The 21802-nt window shown below is 43.7% G+C and overlaps 1 protein-coding gene across 1 annotated transcript; it reads right to left on the reverse strand.

The window, feature by feature from the left end:
* Positions 1–11304: 11304 nt before the first annotated feature.
* Positions 11305–16650, reverse strand: LOC124662349 (DNA repair protein recA homolog 2, mitochondrial-like). Its single transcript, XM_047200196.1, has 7 exons — positions 16238–16650; positions 15489–15729; positions 14852–14939; positions 14049–14218; positions 13418–13564; positions 12689–12817; positions 11305–12004 (listed from the first exon to the last, which is right to left on the reverse strand). The coding sequence occupies exons 1-7, from the start codon at positions 16648–16650 to the stop codon at positions 11720–11722; spliced, it is 1473 nt and encodes a 490-aa protein (XP_047056152.1). The 3' UTR covers positions 11305–11719.
* Between the last annotated feature and the right edge of the window lie 5152 nt (positions 16651–21802).

Below are 21802 nucleotides of genomic sequence, written 5' to 3' on the forward strand. Positions count from 1 at the left end.
GTACTTTGTCGTAATGCCCTAAGTAAATCTCATAGTAGTCATCATGATATGTATGTGCATTGTTATGCCCTCTCTATTTGTCAATTGCTCAACTGTAATTTGTTCACCCAACATGCTATTTATCTTATTGGAGAGACACCACTAGTGAACTGTGGACCCCGGTCCATTCTTTTACATCTGAAATACAATCAACTGCAATCTCTGTTCTCTGTTGTTCTTCGCAAGCAAACATCATTCTCCACACCATACGTTTAATCCTTTGTTTACAGCAAGCCGGTGAGATTGACAACCTCACTGTTAAGTTGGGGTAAAATATTTTGATTGTGTTGTGCAGGTTCCACGTTGGCGCCGGAATCACTGGTGTTGCGCCGCACTACACTCCTTCATCAACAACCTTTACGTGGCCTTCATCTCTTACTGGTTCGATAACCATGGTTTCTTACTGAGGGAAAACTTGCTGCTGTACGCATCACACCTTCCTCTTGGGGTTCCCAACGGACGTGTGCTTCACGCGTTATCAATCATTTAATTCAATCATTCCCATTTTCTTCGGTGTTGGTGTCGTCTCAGGTTTAGCCAATCATCATAATTGTGGCTTATTTTGGCCAATAATTTCTCAGCTTCAACAGGAGTTCTTTTCCTGAAAACACAACCAACACAAATATTCAGGTATATCCTAGATTCAACAGTTAGTCCATTATAGAATATATCAAGGAGTTCATTCTTAGCTAATGGATGTATAGGTAGTGCTCTAATTAAAGAAAAAAAATCTTGCCCAAGATTCAGGCAATTTCTCTCCTTCTATATGCACAAAGTTAAAGATTTTCTTCAAAGCAGCATGTTGAGGACTAGAAGGGAAATATTTCTGAAAGAAAGCATTAACCAAACCAATAGGACTATCAATAGATCCAGGAGATAAATTATCATACCAAATTTTAGCTGCACCTTTCAGAGAGAAAGGGAAAATTTTAGTGACAAAATAAGTGCGTATCTTAATATCATCGGAGAATAAATTGCTCAAAGTAGAGAGTTCATTCATATGTTTCATAGCACTTTCATTTTCAGTACCACAAAAAGGTTCTTTCTCAACAATAGATATGTAAGATAAATTCAAAGAGAAATCATAATCCTTATCTCTAATGTTTATGGGAGATGTGGCAAACTTAGCATCAGGTGACAGTTTATATCTAACAGCTCGTTTTGCAAGAAGATTTTTAATAGCACTTGCATCTCTAGTAGAATGACATTCATCAATAAATTCATCATCAAGTACAATATAAGTTTCATCAAGATCATCACTAGGATCCCCTCTAGGCTCAGGTGAGCTAACAAGTGTAATAGTATTTTCAGTATTTTCAATTTGTTTAGCTCTAGCAATTGTAGTATCTAGAAAATGACCTAATGAACCACTCTTATCAAGCACAATAGAAGCATCATCGAAATCATCAGAAACATTTTCAGATTCAGCAGAAGTAGCTGTATGTGTAGCATGTAGATGTGGTGGAGTAAGAAACTTACTCATAACAGATGGCGAATCAAAAGCAACAGAGGTGTTCAGAGTTGTACCTCTTCTTGTAGTGGATGACAATATACGGATATTCGATTCACGAGCTTTGCTCATAATAATAAAAATTGCAGCGAACAGTATCACCTTCAAGTGTGCTTATAAATAAATCTATGCTCCCCGGCAACGGCGCCAAAAATAGTCCTGATGACCTTCAAGTATAGGGGACCGCAATAGTCTTCAAGGGAAGTAAAATCCAAATTTATTCATTCGACACAAGGGGAGCCAAAGAATATTTATAAGCTTTAACAGATGAGTTGTCAATTCACCTGCACCTGGAAATAGACTTGCTCTCAACAGTTTATCAGTAGTAACAGTTTTATAGTAGTGGTAGTAGTGAAGTAACAGCAATAATAAAATAAAAACAGCAGTAGTGATGATTGCAGTAGACATCATGATTAAAATATTGTAGGCATAGGGATGGATGAACGGGCGCTGCATGAATGAGATAGTTCATATAATAAGCAAGACATGGGCATTTGCATGTAACAATGATAAAATCATCCTAGTATAAAATAACCATAGGCGTGTGTTCCTCTTTAGTCGTGTGTGCTCGCAATGAGAAACTTGCACGACATCTTTTGTCCTACCAGCCCGTTGCATCGGGGCCTCATGGGAATCTACTAGTAATTAAGGTACTCATTTTAACAGAGTATCGGAGCAAAGCATTAACACTTCATGAACACACGTAATTCTCCCATCATAGCCACCCCCTTCGATTATCCCAATTAATGTCACCTTGGGGCCTCGGGTTCCGGACAAACGATATGTGTATACAACTTGCAGGTATGATAAAAACAATAATTATCCTCATGAATCAATAACATGTTCAGATCTGAGATCATGGCACTCGAGCCCAAAGTGACAAGGATTAAGCACAAAAAGTTGCAACAATGTCATAAATACTAACACAGATACGAGGCACTATGCCCCTAACAATCTTATTGCTATTACATGAACAATCTCATCCAATCCCTAACATCCCCAACAGTCTACAGCAGTGAATTACTCACACATGGATGGGGGAATCATGGATGGTTAATGGAGATGCGTCGGTGATGGCGATGGCGATGATCTCCTCCAATTCCCGTCCTGGCAGGTGCCAGAATAGAGTTTCTAGTTCCCGGATTGCGGTTTCTCGTGGCAGCGAAGCAGCGGAACTCTTTCTGGAAAAACGTCGAACCCCCGGTATTTTCAGGTCAGAGGCTTTATATAGTTCGAAAGAGAGGTCGAGGGGGTGGTCGAGGCGGCCAGACCACCCCTAGGCACGGGCCGCGCCTAGGGATGGTGTGGGCCCCTCGTGGCCCCCCATCTATCTCGTATTCTGGCTTCGTGAGTCTTCGGGTGAAATATGGATTTTGCGATATTTTTCGGGAGTTTTCCTGCAAGTTGGATTTCTGCACAAAAACGAGACACCAGAGAAATTCTGCTGAAAACAGCGTTAGTCCGTGTTAGTTGTATTCAAAACACACAAAATAAAGGGCAAACAACAGCAAAAGTGTTTGGGGAAGTAGATAGGTTTTGGACGTATCAAAACCCTAAGTCTACAACACGTAGGCATTGACGAGTTAATCCCTTGTCAGCGACTGTGTAGACCTAAGGCATTCGACAGCCTGGGGATCCTGAACACCGAATCCATGAACAATGGGTTCATGCTTAAATGAATTTGGAAGCTTTATCAGAATGTGGATGGGCTACGGGCAAACCTCCTTCGCGCTAAATACATGTGTGGTCGGGACCTCTTCTCTGATGAGGTGCCGATACGCGGCTCCCAATTCTGGAATGCCTTAGATCAAATGGTATTTTAAATTGGGGGCCAAGCATAGGATGTGTAACGGGAGAAACACCCATTTCTGGCTCGAATGGTGGACGGGACCGGGTCACTTCACGCCAGATTCCCCCGTGTATTTTCAAGTTGTGTCGTGCCCACGATGACGATACTAGACGCGCGTGTCCTAGATGGGGATCCAGGGGAGTGGCACATACATTTTCGCCGCCAACTATGGTTGATAGAGCGGGTGGAATGGGATAACATGTGTAGGGAGGTGTAGGACCTGACGCTCTCCACCCTCCAGGATTCAATCTCGTGGTCCCTTGATCCCTCTGGGAAGTTTACCGCTAGATCGGTTTATCTGGCCCTGTTGCAGGGAGCGACGGTTACCTGTTTCAAGGAGGTTTGGAAGACTCGGGTCGCCCCAAAGGTCAAGATCTTCCTCTGGTAACTCATCAGAGGCAGGCTCCCTTCGGGCGAGAAAATTGCCAGAAGGAATGGCCCATCCAATGGATTTTTCTCCATATGCCTTGAGACGGAGGATTGAAGCCACATCTTCTTCTCGTGCCCCATGGCGAGGCTTATGTGGTCTGAAGTTAGGAAACTCCTACACTGTGATTGGCACCTGAGCAGGGGACTTTCTTGTGCTTTCCCATGGCCTCTTCGGCCCCTTCCATAGGCTATTTTGGTTTACCTTCGCGGCACAGTGTTGGACTTTGTAGAATGTGTGAAACAAACTAGCTATTGAAGGCGACTTTGATTGGGAACTCGGCTGACGTCTTTTATAAAATGCTTAACTATATGCAACAGTGGAGGGTTCTATTCAGACAGAGTGACATCACGATGCTGGACGTGGTGGTGGGCGACGTCGGGAGGTTGTACCCGTGGGAAAGGACTGAGCAGGCGAGAGACTCAAACCCTATGCACTAGGACTACGTCTTCTGGGGTGTTGTGCCTTCTTTGTACCATGTGTGCGTTCCGAACTTGATCCACGGGTGATCGAAATTGGTTTTTCTGCGGTGTGTGTGTCTGGACATGTTGTTGTATGACTATGTTTGTCGTGGATGGCTTTATTTATAAAGCCGGCTGGGCCAGAGGGCCTTATGTTTAAAAAGATATGGCCGAGCCGCTATAGGGAGGAAAGGTGGTAAATGGGAAGGAGAAATTAAGGTGTGTCGAAGGGACAAGAATAAGCATAACGGTTTGGATTGCATGATGACATTAGTCCCTCTTCTTTTCCTGAACTCGGGTCAAACATGGAATCACCCATGCTATATTGTTTAAATTTCTAGACCCATGAGATGTTTTCTCTATCGACCCATGATACTCATTATATAGGTGGTTTGCCCGTGTAACAGATGGAATGGCTTTTTTTGTCAAGACAGGCATATCATTTTGTGGAAGATTGGAGACGAACTGATTTTTGAAAATTATTCTATCCAAAGTCCTGGCAGCTTATGACAAACTACTCTTACTTTTGTATATACTTGAAAATTCATTCCAAAATTTATAGAGTTTGCATCAGCTGAACCCACATATTTTTGTTTCTCACATCATAGCTTGTGAGTTCAAGGCTCTGGGCATATTATCCGCATCCCAAAATCTCTAGGATGAGATTTACATAATTATTTGTATCATCTCCTGGAAAAATCACGCCAGGTTCGGACGGGTCCAGCGGCCTAGCTTTTTCAGAAGAATTATCGGAAAATTATAAGACTAGTTATAGTGGGGAGTAACATAGAGTAGTAACATGGTGCATGTTACTACCCTATGTTACTACCTTCATATTGGGTAGTTATATATATGTGGTATCATGCATGTTATATTTATTAGATTGTAGACTCATTTTGTCTTGAGAAGTGTGATGTTATGGTAACATAGCTAGTTACCACCCCACTCTCTTTCTTCATTTATTGTCATGCCATGTCACTAAAATGTTTTGGGATGTGTGATGTTACTACCTATGTTACTCGCACTATGAGCAGTCTAAGGTTTTACTTCTACAAACTATGTGAGCATTTATGGGTAGGCACTATCTCATTATGATGCCTAACCAATTCTTTGACCACCTTGATAACAATTCATTGTTCTATTCATTTCTGGGGCATAAATTTTGTAAACAATATCTTACGCTTTTAATTTTATTTATTCCAAGAAATGGTACTTTCAAATCATCAATACTTCCCTTGTATTTATTTTTCAACCATTTTTGATAATTGTACAGTACGGCAAAAACCCTACTGCTTGTCGATTGTTATATTATAATGGGTGGAAAATTTACAAGAGGATGATGGTAACAAAACATTCTGTCCTAGCTATTCACAAAGTATCAAGTCAGGAGGTCATGCCTTCCTTCAAACTAGGTCTAGCCCTATGAAGATTGGTGACACAGAAAGATTTAAAAATGGAGGTACATGATGTGAGATAGTCCAACATCCAGAAATAAAAATTTCCATGATAAAATCCAGCTTGTATCTCTGGCATGCACCAGATATCATATTTATAAGCTGAAGATCTGTATTCCATTCTATGCTAATAGCCCACCAGAAAATTTGACTGAAGGAGCATTCAAAGAATCGGTGCATAAGTGTCTCCTCTAGGCATGTATCACATAATACACAGTCTTTGTACTGAACATAAAAATTCTTTCTGCACATGAGATCTTTAGTGTTGAGTCTGTTATTCAAGAGCAACCAGGAAAAAAAATTATGTCTCGGAATGTTGCATGTCTTCCATAGATCAAGGATTGGTTTGGCCACTTCATTATTCCATGTATCATATTGATCCGAGCTGACAATTCCATTTAAATCCGATTGCAAGTCCCTAAGTTCTTGATGAGCTTCAATAGAGAGTGGTAATTGAAATAGATCATATATATGATCTAAGCTAGTAGCCTCATGCATATTGATTATGTCATTCTTTGCAAATGATAGTAGGCGCGGGTATTGGATCTCTTTTTTACCCTCATTATCCCATTTATCATACCGCAGAGATACTGAATTTCCTTTATGTACGGTACATGAAGTCATACCTCTGAAATCATCTATCATGGTGAGGCAATCTTTCCACCAGAAAATCCTGTTGCATAAGTGAGGGATGTTGTTGTTGTAGTAATAAGCTTGCCATATAAGGTTCACCCATGGGATATCATGGTGGTTATAAAATTTGTATAAATTCTTCATGAGTAGAGCTCTGTTTTGCGTTATTAGATTGAAAACTCCCAGGTCACCTTGGTCCTTTGCCTTGCATATCATATCCCAACTAGCCAGACATTTTCCTTGAGTATATTCATCCTTTTTTGCCCATAAAAATTTCCTGCCACTCTTCTCAAAATGTACAAAAATAGTGATTGGAATCTTGATTGTACACATAGCATACATATTGCATATTTTCAACCATCAATACTTCCCTTGTATATTTCATCAATACTTCGCTAACATATTGCATGTCGATTAAACTATTTTTTGACCATCAATACTTCCCTTGTATTTATACTTAACATTTTTATCTCTTTGTAAGTGATATTTCCACTAAATATATCTTGTTTTTACGGGTATACCTCATAATACTACCTAAATACTAAGTTACATATTTGTGATATAAATCTTGTATTAATCATTACAAATACTTTTGTTTTGCTAAAACTATTTCTTAAAAGATTGTTTAAATTTTATTAAATTTATTTAAGAAAATATATGTTGCTAAATTTAACTTCAAATTTAAGAGTCTTGAGATTATCAGTTTAGTTCATGAATATATATATCACTAGTATAGAACATGTCTTCACACACGGCTGAATTGGCCTGTCACACAGGTTTACCCAACCGTCACTATGCAAGGGTGGGCGATATTCCTGTACAATGCACACATTTACGAAGGCCTCATTTTCACACACGGCTCCATCTCAAAAACCGTTTGCGATGTAAAGGGCCTTCACAAACACTTATTCATAGTCGAGCGTCTATGTTTTGTTTTGGCTAATCGCAAAGGATGCATGAGCCATCTTTGCAATTGAAAAAATAAAAGAACAACCGTAGCATGAGGCTGAACCATGGAACGAACAAAAAATGGATGCACAATACAAAGTATCTGCAGACAAACTCACGGAAAAAGACGGCACGCGTAAAACGATATAGAGCAAGTAAACTATAACCTTAAACCAAGCTCGCAACACAAATATATGTAATTTAATCGTCAACTGTGTTTACATTTTATGAAAGGTCTCCGGTCTTGCACGGGGTGTATAGAAATGTATCGTCCACCGTCATCGTATAACTGTCGTAGATTGGACGTAGATAACCTATGTACTGAACTTTTGAGCTATCCAGATGGTAAGCCACTGCTTCGAAGCGATCCACCAAGAAGAAGGCAATCTCTTTGTAGGGGTGAAATCCAATCAAGTCAAAGAGTTTAGGAAGATGTCCACCCGCATCGTTGGTACCCAGAAAATCATCATAATCTGAGTGCCAATCAAAATTCTCCTCGGCTAGCTTTTTGTTATTACCATATCTGTCAAGAACCTCATAATCATTTAAGATCCAGGGGCTGTCAAGTCCCTTAAGGAGCGGAGTTATATTTGCAAATGGCTCAAGGCCGATGTTACTCTTCAGCACCCAGTCTATCTGACCGCTTGATTCACTCAGGGTCCAAATCCGAATTCGATCATGAATACTTGCAAAGTACACATCCTTCCCTAATCTTCCAATGTAGCTCTGTCCAGCTTTGCTTTCCTTGGCATCTATTGGAGTTTTTATTACTCTGAATTTGCCATCAGAAGATGATAACCTACGGAAAACGTCACCAACAATGTCAACAACAGTTCTGAATGCTTGTGTAAAAATAAACAATGTGAATGGTGGTAGAGTTGGCAAAGGGATATATAACTTCATATGCGTTCATGATGTTTACCTCATGACAAATTCACCGCGGAAAAGCAGCACGTGTAATGCTCCGTGACAATACACGCTGTAGCGCCATCTTCTTTCGGAAATGAACCCACCGTAGCACATGAACCACAAACTACCCCGCGCCTCAACCACTCTCGTCACAGCGCTGCCCTCCCGAAGAAACGACCTCTCATGCCATTGTCCTGTGCCCGAGGAAAAAACCTCGAGCGTCAACACGGGCGGTGGCCATTCCTCCGAGTGTTGTGGGACCTCCACGGACCCCCGAACTTTGGACGAATAGGTGCAACTTAAAGTGAAGCTTTCCTCGATGAGCTGCTCCTGTGGCACGCCCGCCTCTTCGCAGTCGGTTAAATGGAACAGTCCTAGATCCTTAGACTGGATCATGAACACCTCGTAGTGCGGCGACACGGTAGGGTCGAACGCGAGATATGCGGCCCGGCATTCCCCGTCGTTGTCAGCAGGCATGGCGGGGAGGTGCTCCCACCGTCGTGTGGCAGGGTTAACAACGCATGCAGAAGTAGAACTCGTCCCACATATATAGCCGTAGAGCAAAAGGCCGTTGCAGTGACCTGCGATCTTTTTGTAGCCGTCGGTGTAGTCGGGCAGGAATTGTAGGTTGCCGTAGTCGACGCCAGGGTGCTGAGTGGACGGCCGGCCGAGGAAGAACGGCCGCGGGCAGCCGTTGCAGTTGGCGAAGATGCCTTCCACGGAGTGCGGAAGGTCCTCGGCCCGGAGACGCAGCAGCCGGCGGCGGTCCACGAGGGCGCGCCACGCCGTGTGCACGCAGCGGGACACGGCGAGGTCCCGCGGCGAGAGGCGGCGGAGGATGCTGGCGAGCACGTCGCGCGGCAGTGCTTCCCTGTGCTCCATTGTCACCGCCGTGATCTTGATGCCGATCGCCGCCCGGACGTTTCCGATCGAGGGAAGAAAGAACGTGGCCCCTCCGCCTGCTTATATGGTGCCTATATGGAAGATTTTACTTGTTTGTTCTTTCCCTGTATGATTGATATACAACGTACATGGTAAGTTTCCGTAACAAAAAACTTACACGGTGGTATTTGAACTGAACTCAGGTACTCCGTATATTTTTCTTCCAAATATCTGCAAATCAAGTTAAAATAAAACTTGACAGGTACGGTACTAACCTTGACTACTTGTGCCTTACGTAAGTGACTCAGATTTCCGCAAGCTCAGGTGTGGCATGAAAATTTGGAACCACAGGTTTTTTCACAGCATAGACTTCTTTTCTTTTATATGAAGCACATGGTAAAATTCTTAGGTGAAACCGATATAACTATGATAGTACAAAAAGTAACCTACACGAACTGCTTAGAGCAATTAAACTTGGACGCACCGAGTTCGTACGTCGTGAATTGGGGAAACCAGAGTAGACAGAGACGCGAAATTAGCCACGATTTTGACTCCCTGGCGAGTCCGACCTCGAATAAATTGCAAAATCCTCTTGTAATTCGACTCTACCTGATTCTGATCGATCGCCGACTCTACCTGCTTTTCCTTCTTTCTCTCTGCATAATATATATATAGTATAGGTAAATAAATATACAATATATATATAGTATATAGGTAAATAAATATACATAACGACGGGCAGACTACCGGATAGATCTCTCTGCACAGGCACGCCATGGCGCCTTCAAGGAAAAGCCGACAAGAAAAGACATGTGCGCTGCCTAAGCGTAAGACCCCGATAGCGAGGACGCTGCCAGGGGATATCCTGCTCGAGATCGCCGCACGCATCGATCTCCGCACCCTTATCCGTTGTGCCGCCACCTGCAAGCGCTTCCGGCGTGACATCCTCAGCCCGCATTTCTTCCGCCGCATTAGCCAAGCGGCTCCATCGATCCTCGCCTATCTGTGCACCGACACCAAGAAGCATGTCACCCTGGTTCACCCGACTACCCCCGCCGCCTTGTCCTTCTGCCACAACCACCTCTCGCGCTTCTTGTCACGCAAAGCTCCTATGACCCTCCTTGGCAAATACTACGAACCCCTCTCGTCTAGTCACAGCCTCGTCCTCCTCCGCCATGTAAACATCAAAAACCGACCCCTATCTGACCCTTACAACCTGTGCGTGTACGACCCTATGGGCGGCATCCATAGATTCTTCTCCAACCCGCCGGAGATTGGGAGCAATCAGAACCGCAGTCACAAGTGTGTGCTTCTCACCTTCGCTGACGGCATCGACTACTCCTTTATGCTGCTCGTCTTTGAGATCTACAGATGGGGTATCAAAGTACATACTGCTTCATCGTGTGGTAGTGGTACATGGGAGCTAGTTACATATGAGGGAAAAAAACGACTTCCATGTGTGGCCGCTCAACCAGCGCGGCAACCCCGCTATCCTCCACGGTGGCGTTATCCACTGGCTATCAGGGCATCTTGCCAAGAACATCTTGAGATACGATTTTGGCGCAGAGAAGATGGGCTCGGTGAAGCTCCCGTCCATAAAATGTGACGACTATGATGTCAACAACCTCTACTTGGCAACATCGTCGGACAAAAAACTGCTGAAACTGCTGGCCATTCAAGGGTTCATGATGTTTGTGTGGCTACAGCTCCCAGCCTCAGTGGCAGATGGCAGTGGTTGGTCATTGGAGACTGTGATTGACATGGAGGAGATGATGCGGTCGCTGGACCCTACTATCACCGGCGGTCCAGATGAACGTATTGATTTCGAGGGCTCCGGGAAGAGGACCGGCAACGTGGTGTTTCTGCAGGTAGTACGCACGCGACATTATAAAGAGTACAGGGATCCGCCCATTGTATTTGACCTGGAGTTGAAGAAGATGCATAGGCAGAAGCAGGAATTCTCCTTGTTAGAGATCGATCTACCGTCTCGGTTACAAAACATGAAAATATTTTCCTAGTTAGCTAGCCAAGCTAAGTATCAGCTACAAACTATGAAAATATTTTCCTAGTTAGCAGCTAGACAAGTAAAATGTATACAACACAGGCGAGTTTTCCACCTAGGATGGTGTATGTCTACGCACTATTTGAACTTTTCTTTGTCATTTTCGTAGGTATTGTGAACACATGCAATCTGCAGGAATAATGTATCCGAATTTTATTCAACAACATTATTTGGAACGGATAACCAGTATAACTTGTGTTCGCTTGTTCCTTGCATGTGCATTCTATTCATCTTTCTGGTGTTAGCACCCTAGAAGTTACACAGGAAGTACCCTAGTAGCACATGATACAACAACTACGGTGGTCACAGTACAATTCCAGAGGGCAGAAATCTACACCTTGTGGTATCACAGTACCTATCAGGCTGATGGTGGCAATCAGCCCTAGTTGGTCATGCATCCCTCATCCTCACTTCACCAGATAAATAATAAATCGGGCAATAAAATCAGACCACACACAATATTCCTGGGATTTTCAATATTTACATTGTGTCAATTTGGCGAGGAGAAAAAATTTGGACATCCAATTTCCAGTGGCCTTCGTTTGTCACCTTTCAAAGAGTTCGCTTCTCATGGTACTGCAGATGTCATCTGCCACGGCATCATTCTCAAGCAGGAACTTCTCCGCTTCTCCCTTGTCAGGCAGTAACTTGCCGTTGATCCAATACCCACACCCTTCCTTCACAATAACTCCATGGGAAGAAGCCATCTCCAGAATCTCTGATTCATAGCAGATTCCCCTACCAAACCTGATGTCGATACCAGCTTCCTTCAAAGTTGCTGGAGCTAGTTTGTTCTTGATGATCTCAACTGATATACCGATGCCAGTAGCCTGAAAAGGCACAATTTGGTGCTATTATAGCACAGTTGACATGTACCTGGTGGTCTATTATAAAAGGCACAATTTGGTGCTATTATAGCACAGTTGACATGTACCTGGTGGTCTATTATAGTCAAGTTACGGGTACTTCACACCTTGAGTAGAACAATGTGTATTTTTCTCGAAGTTTTAAATAGCCGGCTATAGCCCAGCTATAGCCTTTTGGGAGAGCTCCCTCTCCAGATATGCCATTTATAGGCTAAATGAGAAAACCCGCTAATAGCCGGCAATAGCCTTATTAAGCTCTAATTAGCCTCTAATTTAGCCGCTAAAATCCCAGTTTTATGAATTTCTCTTCTCTTGTCCTATTTATTTCATGTTTCCTGAATTTGTGTTCAATCTGATTGGAGAAAACTTGTGACTTGAATAGTTGAGTATTTGTTTGTGCTGAATAGTTGAATGAGTTGTACCTCAAATCATGTTTGAGTCATAGTTTTCTTTAGTTTTGGCAACATTTGACTGCAATTTTCCCTATTTTTTTTAAAAAAAAGCCTAAATGGATTGGCCCGCTATAGCTAGGCTATTCTTAGCTTATGAAAATGCCGCGGCTAAATGAAATAGCCCGCTATTTTAAACTATTATTTTTCTCTAGTGCTATCAGCCAAGGGTAAGAATCATGAAGTCTATGCGTAATACCTGGTCTTCGCTATAGCGCAGTTTCCTTCTCGAAGTCCGCATTCTGACTGCTGAATAGAACCCTAATGCATTGCCACCACAGGTCGTCTCCTTGTAGAGACCAGAAAATGGATCCCGCCTTGTTCTAACCTATAAATATAACCAATCAATAAAGCTAACGAAGAACGAACTATGGCAGCAGCATCATAGCCCCAATGTTAAAGAAATCTATAGCTCATGGAGACTTTTGTGTTTATATTAGTATGATAAGAAGACTAAGGACTAAAAAATCTGTTAAAGCTGCAACACAATTAGTATGAAATTTCAGATCGTCATCAGCAGGAAGGAAAAAACAATAGCAGGAGTTCACTCTGATATGGGTGGCATGGTGACATAGTTTGAGGCTTTCAGTAATCAGTACTAGAATAATATATTTTCCCAACTAAAGCAAGCCAGTACCGAGTTATCAAATTTCAGTTCAAACCCATTTCATTTTGAAGATTAGGTTTAAAAGAACATAACATAGCATATTTAACTTTGTGCCTACATGGAGAAATGATCAATTATAATTGCAGGAGATTTGTTATAATAGGTTTCTTATTGGAACAACAGGAAACAGTACAAACTAAAACAATTACTGGATCAATAACATCTGATAAACAGTGTGGGAACCAGGAATAAGGGTCTCAAGGAACCAAGGTGATCTCTGATGTTATGAGTCAACAACAAGGAACACAATTAATTCTATACCTGATTCACAAAAATAATAAGTGTTTCTGAGCGACTTAATGTGTATTGAATTTTTCGAAGTGCCCGAGTCATTAAACGGGATTGTAGGTCTGCATATTTCATGTGTATTTCACCTTCAAGTTCACATTTGGGAAGAAGTGCTGCCACCTGTCATTAATCCATTAATTAATAACAAGGTAATGTAACATAGCTTAAATATGGAGTACACAAATTTGGAAAACTAAGCAATAGTTAGTGATGCATTGCATATTTGAAAAATAAAGAACATAGCATGTCCAGACAGTGCTAGACGCAGAATGCTTAAAAAATGCAGATTAATAGATCTTCCAATTATAGTTCCTAATCTTAAATCATGGAATCAACAGAGGAACTACTGATGTATGCTCTTCTTTTGTATTACTACGCAATGCATGATTTTCAAGATTCAGTTCATATCATTGATGCTATCACAGAATTAACACAGTCCAGCTGTCATATAAACTACAGAATGCATGCTCTGCTATATTGCTAGGGAATGCACAATATTCATGATTCAATTCATATCATCGATGCCAATGTAAGTATTCTTCTACCTATAGACTATAACAGAAAACAGAAAGCTATCTGAGAGTGGCACGGTGAAGTAGCATACACTATCCACGACAACAACATCAATGGATCCACCAACAAGAGTGTTCACTATGCTTAAGGAGTTTTCAGCAGAATCAGGTTGAGCTATTAGGAGTTTATCAATGTCCACACCAATTGCTTCTGCAACTGAAGTGTTGAAAGCATTTTCTGCATCAATATAAGCACAATAACCTGCAAATATTGGGAACCGCAAATGTTGATCAGACACTCCACTTTACAATAAGATGGAAAACATATCAACTAACAATGAACCAAACACAAAGTAAGGATAAATATTCACAGAAAAGCTCAATGAAAGTACTTCATAAGAAGGATAATTTAACAGTTGGAAGAAAATTGCTACTGAGACTTGATGTACTGAAATATTAGTAGACAGTATTGTGACAATGCATAAAAAGACATTTCGAATATGAACAGTGTTTCCAAGTATACAATTTGCAGATATTTATTACTAATGCATGCCAGTGAGAACTTTAAAGACTGACAAGTGTGGAAGCCATTCTTACTTCTTAATACTACTAAAGATCCAACTTCTCCTACAGTTCACGCCGAGAGGTTACTAACAATGCTAAGTAAACCATCTCAAAGTTGTACAACAGATTTTTTAATGATTTCAAAGCAGCAATAAGAATTCAAGATGGCGAAACAAATTTCAGGAGTGCACAAGAGTACAAGACAGTAATCATACACAGACTTCTTGTTCTCAAGGGTCGTTGAAGCAAAGTAAATATGTGAAGGATAAAGGAGGCTAGACAATTTGATAAATGAATAAAAAACTCCAGGAATCACAATAGAAATATCAACCTCCATTCTTCTGGGCTTCCTTCACAACATGAAGTGCAAGTGTTGTCTTTCCAGATGACTCTTTCCCAAATATTTCAACCATTCTACCCTGCCAAACAACTTCAATCAGTAATTTGTCAAACAGGGGCAACTAAAATCCAATTTGAAATATAAATATAAACCCAAGGATACATGATGAAGCTGTGTCTGTGATTCTGTATAGATTCTTCTAGAGATGCTGAAGAAAAAAGGTGATTCTTGGGTGTCCAGTCAAAAGAAAAATAACAATCATAACCAACATGCAAGACATGATGTTTAGAAACAGTGAAGGAAAGGTTCTTTGCCACTGAATGAACCGGTTAAAGTTATCACAATGGTTAAACCAATGCATAGGGTAGATGTGCATCAAAATTCAAAAGATGCAAAGAACAGCAAAATAGACCCAGTACCATATAGACTTGTTACTGCTGACAGAAACAGGGAATTGATGTATAGTGTACAGCAACAGGACACACAAAGGTTGTCTGAACTTTTCTGCCTAATATGAGTGGGAAATGTCAAGTCCAGGTGTGATAGTACAAGTAATTAAATAATAATGAAGCATGCTTAGATTGTGTAGATACTTAGTTCTGAACAATATGTAAAAGCATTATATAACCTTTGGTAATCCTCCAATGCCAAGAGCGAGATCAAGCTTAAGTGAACCGGTTGAAATGACAGATGCACGCCTTGTCCGGGAGAAGCGCTCCAAAGTGAGATTGGAATCTCTATCAAAATCACTTGCGAGTTGAGAGACGGCACCATTCAGTGTTGACTCTTTCTCGAAAGTTTTCGCATCATCTGGTGGGGGATCACTTTCGTAGTCTAGCTGCATATCAACTGAAATTTTGCACAGATTCCTGAGTAAATGCGTAACTCATAAGGAAGGCAGTTGATATAGTTATGGAACCAAAAAAAAAATACTACCACCTCAGGTAAGCATCAGGTATCCACTAGAATACTACCACCTCTTTTGACTAATTTAAGACCTTTTAGATATTTCAAAGTGGACTAGACACGGACCAAAATGAGTGAACCTGCACAGTTAAATGCGTGTAGATGCATGCATATACGAGAAAAGATAAAAGGCCTGAATGGAGGGAGTAGTATAGTTTAACCATATGGTTTGTGCAGACACAATAACGCGACACTTGGGGAAAGGCGATGCAGAATATGTATTTGATGGACACAGCAGTTTGATCTTTGCTCCTTTTTCGTGCCGAAAACAGGACACTGACAATACTCGGTATACAAAACATGCAAACTTTGAAGGTCATACTCACCCATTTAGAAGGAGAAAGGAATGCTGGATAATTTTACAACATAAATGCCAAGCAGTAATCAGAATAAAGCAAACATCAGCCGTACCTGTGGTTGACATGAGACAGCCTCGTGACCAGAACCGACGGTATGCGTCGCTTGCCCCATTCTAGCAAATAGCAGAGAAGAAAAGTGGCCAGCGTTAGGATTTTACATGCGTACAGCGTACTGCAACCTATGAGCAAATGAAGCATTCCAGAGATTGATGTTTCAAGAGAAGCAACAGCAATACTACTGAGGTGCTCGCACCGCAGGCGCAGAGTAATGGAAGCTATTGTCCACACATGGGACAAAACGCTGTAGGGAGCGAGGGGGAGTGGGGAGTGGAGATGAGCAAGCACCTGGATGGGTAGGCGGCCGAGGTGAGAGGGCGCGGATGGCCTGGAGCAGCGGCGGCCCGCGCCGGAGACGAGGGCGGCGGCTTGTCGGAGGAGAGCGGGGGACGAGGAAAGGACGCCCATGGCGGCGCGGCAGGAGGGAGCGAGGAAGGGAGGGAGGAACGAAAACACACCAAACCAGAGAAGCGTTGGGCCGGGCTTCGGCACTACCCGGCCGGTCGGGTGGTACTGAAGAAGATTAGCCCCATCTACTGCTCACTGTGTTTTTTTTTTTACTCCTCCGCCGTTTCTACTTTTTTTTTTACGAAACATAGACGCAAACACTAATAAATAAGTATATACACTAATATGTATTAACAAACGGATGTAATTCTACATGAGCTGAGTCCAAAAAAACTGATTCAATTTTTTTCGATAAAGGGAATATATTAATATCGATAGATACCAATTACACCCAGCTTCTGCAACAACGCAGTACCCTAATAGTAGTACGGATGCACACAACCAAAAAAGAAAAACAAAACTAAGAAAAAAAGCCCCGCTATGGTACTCTAGTCCTAGCAACAACAGTCAACCACCACCAAGACAACACCTGAAATCCAGTCTTTTCACAAGCGACGCCTCCTAGAAGGAAACAGTGCACAAGCGTCGTCGTCGCTCGATCAAAAGATCTTAGGTTTTCACCCTGGAGATAGTCCCCGCTCTCAAAACAATATCTTCAACAAGACCATTGCCAGGCACAACCAATTAAGCCAGATCTTGGATTTTCACAGTGAAAGGTAAAACTCTGAAATTCACCCGTGCTGTTGCCCCCACTTGCATACTGCTGTTACGAGACCCAGAATACCAAGCAAATCTCTCAACAACACCATGACTCGATCCTTCGCTGCTAGTCCTCCAATCCGGGCTTCAAGAACTTCTCCGTCTCCGATACACCATGGACTAGAATGTCATCTGCTGGCAACACAGAAAAGAGCTTCGCGTCGCTCCCTCTAGAACCAAATGATCGGAATAAAATCATGGATGCACACGACCGAATACCTCCCAAACCAGCAAACTCCAGGAACGAGCACTGTTACATTTGCTAGTGGAGCCTTCCGGAACTCAACATCCAGCCAAATCCAGACGGACATGCATAAGGTAGATCTTCGTCTTGGCGCGAGAGAGATCCTAGGACCACCACCTTTATTCATGCCGCGCGAGCAGCCCCCACGCCACCCGCCGGAAACCTGCGACCGCTGTCGAGGGTACTCCTCGGCAATGCCCTCCGATTGGGGCTTAGGGTTGACGGAATCCTGCAAGCTGACACGAGACGTCGGTTCACAGACAAGCGGGGAGAGCGATTTACCCAGGTTCGGGGCCCTCGATGAGGTAAAACCCTTACGTCCTGCCTCGTCTCGTTCTTGATTATGAAGATATTGGGTTACAATGGGGTGCCGAATAGTTCGGTTGAGAACTCGTCGAGATGCTAAGTGCTGCCGCGACCTAGCTCCGGACTTTTTGGTGGCTAAGATTGCTAAGATTGATTCTGTCCCTCGGCAGCCCCTCTCCTGGCCTTTATATGGGAGGCCAGGTCTCAAGAGGTCTACCCGAGTACGACTAGGTTTACAGTAGTTTTAAATCTAATATTTTCTTGTTCGACCGCTTCTTTGTCTTGCTCGTCAAGGAATCTTCTGGTGCGCCATCCAAGTGCCTTCATGGGCCTCCAACTAAACAATACGGGATAGGGCAATGTCGGTTACCCGAAGGGTAATGCCCACGTCAGTAGCCCCCGAGTGTCTAGCTGAACATAGTTCGGGTGGGGACTAAAGCATGTCTCCTTCTGATGTTCTTCTCCTTGATTGTCCTTGTTCATCTTGAAGCAGCATCATCTTCTTCTATCGGGTGCGCGTCAGCGCTCCCGATGGGAGTAGCCCCCGAGTCTATGTACGGATGCTTGCAATCCGTGCGTAGACTCAAGTTGTACCACTCGAACATTTTGCTCTGCCGAAGTTTTTCTGCAAGCCTTCATAGGTCATCCGATATATTTTCCGCATGCAAGGGATAATGAGTAACGTGCCCAACTTTTGTTGGTTAACTACCGATGGCAAAACAACGTTACTCTACACAGAATCAAGTCCCGGGGCATGATCCTGGAGTGCAAAAAAGTTCTGTCGGGTGCGCGTCACGCGCTCCCGATGGGAGTAGCCCCCGAGTCTGAACGCGGGTGCTTGCAACCGAGTGCAGACTCGAGCTGATTTTTCTTCAATCCTTTTTTCCTTCGACTCCTCATTCTGTCGGGTGCGCGTCATGCGCTCCCGATGGGAGTAGCCCCCGAGTCTAGGTACGGATGCTTGCAATCCGTGCGTAGACTCAAGTTCACCATCCGATACCTTTTTATTCCTTTGAATGCTTCGAGCCTTCTTCACGACGTCATTGATGACGTTTTACTGACATCTTGATTTTAACTGATAAGACGCGACCCGCTGGGCCCATCCTTTCTCTGTCTGGCCCTATTTTTAAGCAATATCCGCCCTTCTCGTACGGTTACCAAGGCGCCCCCTCGATTCCCGCAGCCATCAATGGAAAAAGATCTCCTTAATGGACTGGTAGCAATGACACGTGCCTACACAGCCCTCGAGTTCTCCCTTTCTTAAAATCTCCAAAAGACGAAAATCTCTAATCTTCTCCACACTTGCCGTAGCATCTCCTCGCCCTTCTTCTTCTTCCTTCCTTTGCAACTGCTGCGCCGCCACCACCGCTTTTCCGATCTTCCCCAGATCTCGCAATGGTGAAGAAGAAGAGCCTCACTGCCGCCGCCAGTTCTACTAGCGGTGGCGCCGCCGCCAAATCCTCCTCGAATCTTCCGAAGAGGAGCGCTCCAGATGCTCCTCCTCCAGCTCCGGCGCCGCCAGCGCCGCCAGGCCCGATAGCCAAACCTGGGGATTGGCTAGCATCCTCCATCACGAAGCGTGATGAAAAAAGGGCCCGAAGCCTTGGGTTAGTCTCCTCTGACGAGGGGAACGTGATTCTTCCAGGTGCGATTTCTCGGCCCAATCCCCCTGCTGGTTTTCCCGTGGTGTTCCTGTCATTCCTGTATCGGGGTCTCTCGCTTCCTGCTCATGAATTTCTTCACCATCTTCTGCGGACTTACGAAATCCAACTGTGGCAACTCACCCCTAACTCAATCCTTCACGTTGCTGTGTTGATCACCCTCTGTGAAGCGTTCTTGGGCATTGAGCCCCATTTTGGGTTGTGGAAAAAGATCTTTTATGTTAAGAGGTACAGCAGTAGTAATGGATCCTTTGTCATCGGAGGAGTGGGGTTTGTGGCTCGTTCAGAGGTTAACTATTTCGGTTTCCCAATGAGAGAATCCGTGCAAGGATGGAGACTGAAATGGTTTTATGCCAAGGACTCTTCAACAACCGAGTCCCAGCTTCCTTGCTTTGTCGATGTCCTTGAAGCCAAGCCGAAGGATTCTTGGAAGAACATTCTCTCTCCCAACGAAAAGACAGCGGCCGACGAATTATTCGCCAAATTTCTTCGAATCAAAGAGGCTGATGGTCAAACTATGATCGGTACAGAGGTAGCAGCGGTGTTCTTGAAGCGTCGAGTCCAACCAGTCATGGCCAGAATCCGCCCGATGTGGTTGTATTCGGGTGCAAAGGATGAAACCAGGATAAATATCGCTGAATTGTCGGAAAAGGAGCTGCTTGACGAAGTCCGTCGCCTTACTCTCTTTAGTCAGGAAGACTCGATTCCGTTGATATCTTCTTATACTCCCCTTGATGCCGATCATCCACCATCAGAGGTATCTTTCCTTCTCATATCCTTATTACGCTGCTTCCACTTAGTCAACATAATTACTATTATTCTTATTTGTTCTTCTCTTCGACAGATCCCCATAGTCTCTGGAAACTTGCATGATTCGCCGAATGATACTTCTGAGGGAAGAGGCTCCTCAGTCCCTGTTGATTTTCACACTGTCGAGCACACAGGCCCAGAGAGCGAACACGATGATCCGATAGATTCGAAAGCTGTTCACACCGATCTTCCTTCCTCGCCCGATGATGCTTGCGACACGAGAGGATCCGTGCGTGATGATGACGCTGATCGTGATGCCTTTTTAATGCAGGCTGTGGAGGAGACCAGGGCTTCACCCGTGAAGAGATCAACCGGCGGCTTTGCCGATGAAGACGATCTCTTCGATATGTAAGCACCTTCTTCCCTGAAGCCATATTTTGTCCTTTTATTTCTCGCATTCTTTTCATAACTTCTGTCAATCATTTCCTTTTGAGTGACGAAGGTTTCATTGAGCCTCCGTCTAAGAAAGCCAAATCTGGCGCTGCTCCACCGGACGTTGCGGTTTCCGAAGCTTCAGCTCCTAAGGCAGCCCCCGCGGCTCAGGTATCGACAGCTTCCTCCCTTTCTAAGGCTAAAGATGTTCCTTCAACTGCCGCCGCCGTGACTCCTCCTTCTGTAAGTCCTTTTTTGATTACAACGCGAATTTTCCTGGTGCGCACCTTGTTTAATGATTCTTCGTCAAATATCCTCTTTTTCTCTTTTCCTTAAGGATCTACGGGGCGTCATATCTTCTTTGGAGGCTTTTGCCTCTCAGTTTACTTCTCTGGAAGTGGACAAGGTTCGGCTGCAAGAGGAAGTTAAATCTTCTTCCTTGAAGTTGGATGGCGCCATTAAAAAGGCCGCCACAGCTCGCCAAGAAGTCGACTCCCTGAAGGAGGAACTGGGCAAGCTGAAGGAGAAGCTGAAGGAAGAGGAAGCATCGAGGCTGGCTGCCGAAGCTCAGGCAGCTGAAAAAGATGAACTCCTTCGCCAGTCTTCGTTAGCTTTGCTTGGCAATCTCTTTTTGTGCTTCTCTGTCGATTATTGTACTTATGGTTTTGATTCATTTTGTTCAACTCTCTTGCAGAGGCCGCCGACATCCCTGCCAATGCTTTGGACAGGATTCCAAACAACTCTCCGGCAAATGGTGTAACGATGACCCTCGCCTCCCACCAGCTTACACGGGAGCTTCTTGAAAAGGGGAAAGGTGCCATGGCGCGGATGCACTCGATGATCTTCCCCAAGATCAGTCAAGACAAGACTCTGGGGCAGCTGATCGACGCCTTCGCAGTTGACACCAAGGATGTTATCGAGGTATTCAAACGCGCTTCGCGTACCTATGGTGCCCTCCTAGCCTTCCAACTTATGATGGGTCATGGCTTCAAGGCCGATATTGAAGAGATGTCCAAGGAGCTGCCGAAAGAGCAAGATGGGCGGTTCATTGATTTAAGCG

The sequence above is a fragment of the Lolium rigidum genome, chromosome 6 (assembly GCF_022539505.1).
Source record: "Lolium rigidum isolate FL_2022 chromosome 6, APGP_CSIRO_Lrig_0.1, whole genome shotgun sequence".
Classification (NCBI taxonomy): domain Eukaryota; kingdom Viridiplantae; phylum Streptophyta; class Magnoliopsida; order Poales; family Poaceae; genus Lolium; species Lolium rigidum.

What these genes read in the sequence shown, in the direction of transcription:
- LOC124662349 (XM_047200196.1), bottom strand. Translation starts at nt 16,650, where the DNA reads ATGGGCGTCCTTTCCTCGTCCCCCGCTCTCCTCCGACAAGCCGCCGCC. An exon ending in GCATTGGAGGATTACCAAAG is followed by an intron (nt 14,940 to 15,488) that starts GTTATATAATGC and finishes GTTGTTTGGCAG; the next exon opens with GGTAGAATGGTTGAAATATT. An exon ending in TTATTATTTTTGTGAATCAG is followed by an intron (nt 12,818 to 13,417) that starts GTATAGAATTAA and finishes TTATATTTATAG; the next exon opens with GTTAGAACAAGGCGGGATCC.